The following is a 9,127-nucleotide window of genomic DNA, read 5'->3' as shown; positions in this document are numbered from 1 at the left end:
GGAATGCAGGACAGGGATTTGGGAATGCAGGACAGGGATCAGGGAATGCAGGACAGGGATTTGGGAATGCAGGACAGGGATCAGGGAATGCAGGACAGGGATCAGGGAATGCAGGACAGGGATTGGGGAATGCAGGACAGGGATCAGGGACACAGGACAGGGGTCAGGGACACAGGACAGGGATCAGGGACACAGGACAGGGGTCAGGGACACAGGACAGGGGTCAGGGACACGGGACAGGGATTTGGGAATGCAGGACAGGGATTTGGGAATGCAGGACAGGGGTCAGGGAATGCAGGACAGGGATTTGGGAATGCAGGACAGGGATCAGGGAATGCAGGACAGGGATCAGGGAATGCAGGACAGGGGTCAGGGACACAGGACATGGATTTGGGAATGCAGGACAGGGATCAGGGACACAGGACAGGGATTTGGGAATGCAGGACAGGGGTCAGGGACACAGGACATGGATTTGGGAATGCAGGACAGGGGTGTCACCTTGTGGGATCTGCGTGGCCAGGGGGGAGGAGATGGTGACGAAGTGGCGCTCTCGGCACCCGTAGTGCACCGGCATCTGCCGCCCCTTCCCCGGGTCGTTGGCGTTGCCGTAACACTGAGCCATGAACAGCTCCAGGGGGTACCCCCGGTACAGCAGCACACCTGGGGGCACACCTGGGTCACCCCTGTGCCACCTGTGTCACCCCTGTGTCACCTGTGTCACCTGTGCCACCCCTGTGTCACCTGTGTCACCCCTGTGTCACCTGTGTCACACCCCACCCCACTGGCACTGCCATAACCCTGAGCCATGAACAGCTCCAGGGGGTACCCCCGGTACAGCAGCACACCTGGGGGGCACACCTGGGTCACACCTGTGCCACCTGGGACACACCTGTGTCACCTCTGTCACCCCTGTGTCACCCCTGTGCCACACCTGTGTCACCTGTGTCACCCCTGTGTCACCCTGTGTCACCCCTGTGTCCCATTGGCACTGCCGTAACACTGAGCCATGAACAGCTCCAGGGGGTACCCCCGGTACAGCAGCACACCTGGGGGGCACACCTGGGTCACACCTGTGTCACCTGTGCCACCCCTGTGTCACCTGTGTCACCCCTGTGCCACCTGGGTCACCCCTGTGTCACCTGTGCCACCTGTGTCCCACCCCACCCCACTGGCACTGCCGTAACCCTGAGCCATGAACAGCTCCAGGGGGTACCCCCGGTACAGCAGCACACCTGGGGGCACACCTGGGTCACACCTGTGTCACCTGTGTCACCCCTGTGCCACCTGTGCCACCCCTGTGTCACCTGTGTCACCTGTGCCACCCCTGTGTCACCTGTGTCACCTGTGTCACCCCTGTGCCACCTGTGCCACCCCTGTGTCACCTGTGTCACCCCTGTGTCCCACCCCACCCCACTGGCACTGCCGTAACCCTGAGCCATGAACAGCTCCAGGGGGTACCCCCGGTACAGCAGCACACCTGGGGGCACACCTGGGTCACACCTGTGCCACCTGTGCCACCCCTGTGTCACCCCTGTGCCCCCCTGTCCCCCTGAGCCCATCTGTCCCCTGTGCCCCCCTGTGCCCCCTGAGTTCACCTGAGCCCCCCTGTGCCCCTGAGGTCACCTGTCTCACCTGTGCCCACCTGTTCCCCTGTGCCCACCTGTCTCACCTGTGCCCCCTGTGCCACCCTGTGTCACCCTGTGCCCCCTGTGCCCCTGAGTCCCCTGTGCACCCTGAGCTCACCTGTGCTCACCTGTCCCCCCTGTGCCCCTGAGGTCACCTGTCTCACCTGTGCCCACCTGTGTCCCCATGTGCCCCCTGAGCTCACCTGTGCCCCCCCTGTGCCCCTGAGCCCATCTGTCCCCCTGAGCCCCCCCGTGGCCCCTGAGCCTCACCTGTGTGCCCCCCGTACCCACCTGTGCCCCTGAGCCTCACCTGTGTGCCCCCTGTGCCCACCTGAGTGCCCCTGAGCCTCACCTGTGTGCCCCCTCTGTCCCCCCATGCCCCCTGAGCCTCACCTGTGTGCCCCCGTGCTCACCCAGCCCCTGAGCCTCACCTGTGTGCCCCCTCTGTCCCCCCATGCCCCCTGAGCCTCACCTGAGCCCCCCCCGTGCCCACCTGTGCCCCTGAGCCTCACCTGCCTCGCGGTACTGTCCGAAGACGAGGTCGGAGGGCTCGAGGGCGGCGGCGCTGCCAACGTGGGTGCCCTCCTCGCCATAGTTGGTCATGTAGAACGAGATGCGGCCCTGCAGGTGAGGGACAGGTGAGATCACTCAGGTGGGGGTGCCCAGGTGGGGGTGCCCACGTGGGTGCCCTCCTCGCCATAGTTGGTCATGTAGAACGAGATACGGCCCTGCACAGGTGAGGGACAGGTGAGATCACCCAGGTGACATCACCCAGGTGACATCACCCAGGTGGGGGTGCCCAGGTGAGATCACCCAGGTGGGGGTGCCCAGGTGGGGTGCCCACGTGGGTGCCCTCCTCGCCATAGTTGGTCATGTAGAACGAGATGCGGCCCTGCACAGGTGAGGGACAGGTGAGGGACAGGTGAGGGGACAGGTGACATCACCCAGGTGAGATCACCCAGGTGAGGGTGCCCAGGTGGGGTGCCCACGTGGGTGCCCTCCTCGCCATAGTTGGTCATGTAGAACGAGATGCGGCCCTGCACAGGTGAGGGACAGGTGAGATCACCCAGGTGACATCACCCAGGTGAGGGTGCCCAGGTGAGGGTGCCCAGGTGGGGGTGCCCAGGTGGGGGTGCCCAGGTGGGTGCCCTCCTCGCCATAGTTGGTCATGTAGAACGAGATGCGGCCCTGCACAGGTGAGGGACAGGTGAGGGACAGGTGAGAGCACCCAGGTGAGATCCCCAGGTGGGGGTGCCCAGGTGGGGGTGCCCAGGCTGGGACACCCAGGTGAAGATGCCCAGGTGAGGGTGCCCAGGTGAGATCACCCACATGAGATACCAAGGTGGGAGCACCCAGGTGGGGGTGCCCAGGTGGGAGCACCCAGATAAGATCACCTAGGTGAGGGTGCCCAGGTGGGGGTGCCCAGGTTGGGATGCCCAGGTGAAGATGCCCAGGTGAGGATGCCCAGGTAAGAGCACCCAGGTGGGGGTGCCCAGGTGGGGGTGCCCAAGGAGGGGTGCCAAGGTAAGATCACCCAGGTGTGAGTACCCAGGTGAGGGTGCCCAGGTTGGGGTGCCCAAGATGGGGTGCCCAGGTGAGGGCGCCCAGGTGAGAGCACCCAGGTGGGGGTGCCCAGGTGAGGGTGCCCAGGTGGGGGTGCCCAGGTGAGATCACCCATGTGGGGGTGCCCAGGTGAGGGTGCCCAGGTGGGGGTACCCAGGTGAGATCACCCATGTGAGGGTGCCCAGGTGAGGGTGCACAGGTGAGATACCCAGGTGAGATCACCCATGTGGGGGTGCCCAGGTGAGATCCCCCAGGTGTGGGTGCCCAGGTGTGGGTGCCCAGGTGAGATCCCCCAGGTGAGATCACCCAGGTGTGGGTGCCCAGGTGGGGGTGCCCAGGTGAGGGTGCCCAGGTGAGATCCCCCAGGTGGGGGCACCCAGGTGGGGGTGCCCAGGTTGGGATGCCCAGGTGAAGATGCCCAGGTGAGGGCGCCCAGGTGAGATGCCCAGGTGAAGATGCCCAGGTGAGGGTGCCCAGGTGACATCCCCCATGTGGGGGTGCCCAGGTGAGATCCCCCAGGTGGGGGTGCCCAGATGTGGGTGTGCCCAGGTGAGATCCCCCAGGTGAGATCCCCCAGGTGGGGGTGCCCAGGTGAGATCACCCAGGTGGAGGTGCCCAGGTGGGAGCACCCAGATAAGATCACCCACATGAGGATGCCCAGGTGGGAGCACCCAGATAAGATCACCCAGGTGAGGGTGCCCAGGTGGGGGCGCCCAGGTGAGATCCCCCAGGTGGGGGTGCCCAGGTGGGGGTGCCCAGGTGAGATCACCCATGTAGGGGTGCCCAGGTGAGGGTGTCCAAGGAGGGGTGCCAAGGTAAGAGCACCCAGGTGTGGGTGCCCAGGTGAGGGTGCCCAGGTGGGGGCGCCCAGGTGAGATCACCCAGGTGAGAGCACCCATGTGAGATCCCCCATGTAGGGGTGCCCAGGTGGGGGTGCCCAGGTGAGGGTGCCCAGGTGAGATCCCCCAGGTGAGGGTACCCAGGTGAGAGCACCCAGCTGGGGGTGCCCAGCTGGGGGTGCCCAGCTGGGGGTGCCCAGGTGGGGGTGCCCAGGTGAGATCACCCAGGTGAGATCCCCCAGGTGTGGGTGCCCAGGTGGGAGTGCCCAGATGAGGGTGCCCAGGTGAGATCCCCCAGGTGAGATCCCCCAGGTGAGATCCCCCAGGTGGGGGTGCCCAGGTGGGGGTGCCCAGGTGAGATCCCCCAGGTGAGATCCCCCAGGTGAGATCCCCCAGGTGGGGGTGCCCAGGTGGGGTGCCCAGGTGAGATCCCCCAGGTGAGATCCCCCAGGTGGGGGTGCCCAGGTGGGGGTGCCCAGGTGAGATCCCCCAGGTGAGATCACCCAGGTGGGGGTGCCCAGGTGTGGGGTGCCCAGGTGAGATCCCCCAGGTGTGGGTGCCCAGGTGTGGGTGCCCAGGTGAGATCCCCCAGGTTGGGGTGCCCAGGTGGGTGCCCAGGTGTGTGGTGCCCAGGTGTGCCCGTACCTGGCGCTGGGACTCGTAGAGGATCCTGTCCATGGTGTTGAGCAGCGTCATCGTCTGGTAGAGCTTCAGCACCTGCTCCTTGGGCAGCTGGGGGGGCAGGGGGAGGTCACCTGGGCAGGGGGCACCTGCCCTGGGTCCCACCTGCCTCAGGTGGCACCTGTCCTATGATTCACCTGTCCTATGTCTCACCTGGCCCAGGTGGCACCTGCCCTGTGCCCCACCTATCTCAGCTGGCACCTGCCCTGTGTCCCACCTGCCTCAGGTGGCACCTGTCCTATGATTCACCTGTCCTATGTCTCACCTGGCCCAGGTGGCACCTGCCCTGTGTCCCACCTGCCTCAGGTGGCACCTGCCCTGTGTCCCACCTGGCTGGCACCTGGCCCTCATTTCACCTGGCCAAGGTGGCACCTGCCCTGTGTCCCACCTGTCTGAGGTGTCCCCTGTCCGTGTCCCACCTGTCCCTGTCCCAGGTGTGTCCCAGGTGTGTCCCCTGTCCCAGGTGTGTCCCAGGTGTGTCCCAGGTGTGTCCCACCTGTCCCCAGGTGTGTCCCCCCCTCACCTGGGGGTCCTCGCTGGGCCTCAGGACGTGTCCCTGCTGATCCATGACCCACCTGTCCCTGTCCCCACCTGTCCCAGGTGTGTCCCCAGGTGTGTCCCCTGTCCCCAGGTGTGTCCCCAGGTGTGTCCCAGGTGTGTCCCCTGTCCCAGGTGTCCCCAGGTGTGTCCCCAGGTGTGTCCCAGGTGTCCCCAGGTGTGTCCCCAGGTGTGTCCCCTCTCACCTGGGGATCCTCGCTGGGCCTCAGGACGTGTCCCTGCTGATCCATGACCCACCTGTCCCTGTCCCCACCTGTCCCAGGTGTGTCCCCCCCTCACCTGGGGGTCCTCGCTGGGCCTCAGGACGTGTCCCTGCCGGTCCATGACCCACCTGTCCCTGTCCCCACCTGTCCCAGGTGTGTCCCACCTGTCCCAGGTGTGTCCCCAGGTGTGTCCCAGGTGTGTCCCCACCTGTCCCAGGTGTGTCCCCAGGTGTGTCCCCCCCTCACCTGGGGGTCCTCGCTGGGCCTCAGGACGTGTCCCTGCCGGTCCATGACCCACCTGTCCCTGTCCCCACCTGTCCCAGGTGTGTCCCCCCCTCACCTGGGGGTCCTCGCTGGGCCTCAGGACGTGTCCCTGCCAATCCATGACCCACCTGTCCCTGTCCCAGGTGTGTCCCTGTCCCAGGTGTGTCCCCCCCTCACCTGGGGGTCCTCGCTGGGCCTCAGGACGTGTCCCTGCCAATCCATGACCCACCTGTCCCTGTCCCCACCTGTCCCAGGTGTGTCCCCAGGTGTGTCCCCTGTGCCCAGCTGTGCCCCCAGGTGTGTCCCACCTGTCCCAGGTGTGTCCCCCCCTCACCTGGGGGTCCTCGCTGGGCCTCAGGACGTGTCCCTGCCGGTCCATGACGCGGTAGACGGGAATTCCCGCCAGGACGTTGGGCTGGATGAACTCCAGGTGATCCACGAACTCCGCAGAGGCCCCCGGGAACTGCGGCTTCTCCTCCGGGGAACCCAATTCCTGAGGGAAAAACGACCCTAAAAAACCCAGAAACATCCCAAAATACCCCAAAATACCTGAAAACCAGCCCAAAATACCCCAGAACAGCCCCAAAGGGGCCTCCCAGGAGCTCCTGGGATTCCAAGAGGCCCACCGAATTGCGGCTTCTCCTCCAGGAAACCCCAAATCCTGGGGGCAAAACGACCCTAAAACACCCCAAATATAGCCCAAATACCTCAACACCACCCCCAAATACCTCAAAACCGCCCCAAAACATCCCAAAATAGCCCCAAAACCAGCCCAGAAAGGGCCTCCCGGGAGCTCCAGGGATTCCAAGAGGCCCCCCGGGAATTTGGGCCCCTGGGACCCCAATTCCTGGGGGGAAAACAACCCTGAAACACCCCAAATATACCCCAAAAAAATACCCAGAACACCCAAAATATCCCAAAGTCAGGTCAAAAAGGGCCTCCTGGGACAGGGGGACAGCGGGAAGGGGGGACAGGGGGACACTGGGATGGGACAGGGGGATATGGGGACAGGATGGGGGACAGGATGGGGGACACTGGGATGGGACAGGGGGACAGGATGGGGACAGGGGGACACCGGGAAGGGGGGACAAGGGACACAGGGACAGAGGGACAGGGGGACACCGGGACAGGACAGCCGAGTGTCCCCCTCCACGTACCCCCCCATGGCCCCAAATGGCCCCTTTGTGTCCCCAATGTCCTCCCCCCGTGTCCCCCCGTGTCCCCTCCATGTCCCCCCATGGTCCCAAGTGTCCCCAAGTGTCCCCACTGTCCCCTCCGTGTCCCCAAGTGTCACTCAGTGTCCCCCATGTCCCCCGCCGTGTCACTCAGTGCCCCCAATGCCCCCCCGTGTCCCTCAGTGTCCTAATGTCTCCCCGTGTCCCCAATGTCCCTCTGTGTCCCTGGGTGTCCCCACAGTCCCCCCGTGTCCCCCAATGCCCCCCTCCTGTCCTGGGGTGTCCCCGGGTGTCACTCACTGTCCCTAAATGCCCCCCGTGTCTCCCACTGTCCCGGGGTGTCCCTCACTGTCCCTAAATGCCCCCCGTGTCTCCCACTGTCCCCGGGTGTCCGGTGTCACTCACTGTCCCTAAATGCCCCCTGTGTCTCCCACTGTCCCCGGGTGTCCCTCACTGTCCCTAAATGCCCCCCGTGTCTCCCACTGTCCCCGGGTGTCACTCACTGTCCCTAAATGCCCCCCGTGTCCCCCACTGTCCCCGGGTGTCCCTCACTGTCCCTAAATGCCCCCCGTGTCTCCCACTGTCCTGGGTGTCCCCGGGTGTCACTCACTGTCCCTAAATGCCCCCCCGTGTCTCCCACTGTCCCCGGGTGTCCCTCACTGTCCCTAAATGCCCCCCGTGTCTCCCACTGTCCCGGGTGTCCCTGAGTGTCCCCGGGTGTCACTCACTGTCCCTAAATGCCCCCCCCGTGTCTCCCACTGTCCCCGGGTGTCCCGGGGTGTCCCCGGGTGTCACTCACTGTCCCTAAATGCCCCCCCGTGTCTCCCACTGTCCCGGGGTGTCACTCACTGTCCCTAAATGCCCCCCGTGTCTCCCACTGTCCCGGGTGTCCTGGGTGTCCTGGGGTGTCACTCACTGTCCCTAAATGCCCCCCCCGTGTCTCCCACTGTCCCCGGGTGTCACCACTGTCCCCAATGCCCCCCGTGTCTCCCACTGTCCCCGGGTGTCCCTCACTGTCCCCAAATGCCCCCCGTGTCTCCCACTGTCCCCGGGTGTCCCTCACTGTCCCTAAATGCCCCCCCCGTGTCTCCCACTGTCCCCGGGTGTCCCCGAGTGTCCCCCGGTGTCCCTCACTGCCCCTAAATGCCCCCCCCCGTGTCTCCCACTGTCCCCGGGTGTCCCTCACTGCCCCTAAATGCCCCCCCCCCCCCGTGTCTCCCACTGTCCCGGGGTGTCACTCACTGCCCCTAAATGCCCCCCCCCGTGTCTCCCACTGTCCCGGGGTGTCCCGGGGTGTCCCCGGGGTGTCCCCGGTGTCACTCACGGCGCTCCCGAGGAGCCTCCTCGGCACCAGCCCCGGGAGGCGCCGCCATCGCAGCGCCCTCAGCGCCGCCATCTTGACACGGGGCGTGGCCCGCGGGGAGGGGTGGGCGCTGATTGGCCGAGAGGGACCCGCCCGGCCAGCGCCGATTGGCCAAAAAGGGGGCGGTGGGGAAAAAGGAGGGAGCTGATTGGCTGGAGGGGTGGGCGTGCCCGCGGAGGACCATAACAAGGACATTGGCGTTGCCATGGCAACCGAGAGACCGTATAGGGGAAACACGGGCTGGCCACGCCCACTGAGTGACCATATATGGACATTGGGGTTGCCATGGAAACCGAGTGACCATATAGGGGAAATACGGGATGGCCACGCCCACCGAGTGACCATATATGGACATTGGTGTTGCCATGGCAACCGAGTGACCGTATAGGGGAAACACGAGCTGGCCACGCCCACCGAGTGACCATATATGGACACTGGTGTTGAGTGACCCCATAGGGGAAACACGGGCTGGCCACGCCCACTGAGTGACCATATATGGACATTGGGGTTGCCATGGCAACCGAGTGACCATATAGGGACTGTCTGTGGTGGCCACGCCCACCGAGTGACCATATATGGACATTGGGGTTGCCATGGAAACCGAGTGACCAAGGACTCTTTGGTGGCCACGCCCACCGAGTGACCATATATGGACATTGGTGTTGCCACGGCAACCGAGTGACCGTATAGTGAATGTTTTGCCACGCCCACTGAGTGACCATACAAGGGATATTGGGGTTGCCATGGCAGCCGAGTGACCATATAGGGGACTGTCTGTGGTGGCCACTGCCCACCGAGTGACCATATAGGACATTGGGGTTGCCATGAAACCGAGTGACCATATAGGGACTGTCTG

General features: G+C 64.9%; 1 protein-coding gene across 1 annotated transcript; it reads right to left on the bottom strand.

The window, feature by feature from the left end:
* Positions 1-451: 451 nt before the first annotated feature.
* LOC126636613 (2-oxoisovalerate dehydrogenase subunit alpha, mitochondrial-like) lies at positions 452-8,385 on the bottom strand. Its single transcript, XM_050308978.1, has 5 exons — positions 8,233-8,385; positions 6,068-6,226; positions 4,673-4,759; positions 2,138-2,246; positions 452-660 (listed from the first exon to the last, which is right to left on the bottom strand). The coding sequence occupies exons 1-5, from the start codon at positions 8,302-8,304 to the stop codon at positions 452-454; spliced, it is 636 nt and encodes a 211-aa protein (XP_050164935.1). The 5' UTR covers positions 8,305-8,385.
* Between the last annotated feature and the right edge of the window lie 742 nt (positions 8,386-9,127).

The sequence above is a fragment of the Myiozetetes cayanensis genome, unplaced genomic scaffold, assembly GCF_022539395.1.
Source record: "Myiozetetes cayanensis isolate MyiCay16 unplaced genomic scaffold, myiCay2020 scf1375, whole genome shotgun sequence".
In the NCBI taxonomy this organism is placed as follows: domain Eukaryota; kingdom Metazoa; phylum Chordata; class Aves; order Passeriformes; family Tyrannidae; genus Myiozetetes; species Myiozetetes cayanensis.
The sequence above is the reverse complement of the archived record's forward strand: the minus strand, read 5'-3'. Positions and strand labels throughout refer to the sequence as shown.

Coding starts and splice junctions, on each gene's coding strand:
- LOC126636613 (XM_050308978.1), bottom strand. CDS start 8,304: ATGGCGGCGCTGAGGGCGCTGCGATGGCGGCGCCTCCCGGGGCTGGTG. Junction 6,227..8,232: donor GGAGGCTCCTCGGGAGCGCC/GTGAGTGACACC, acceptor TTTTTCCCTCAG/GAATTGGGTTCCCCGGAGGA. Junction 2,247..4,672: donor TCTACGAGTCCCAGCGCCAG/GTACGGGCACAC, acceptor CCTCACCTGCAG/GGCCGCATCTCGTTCTACAT.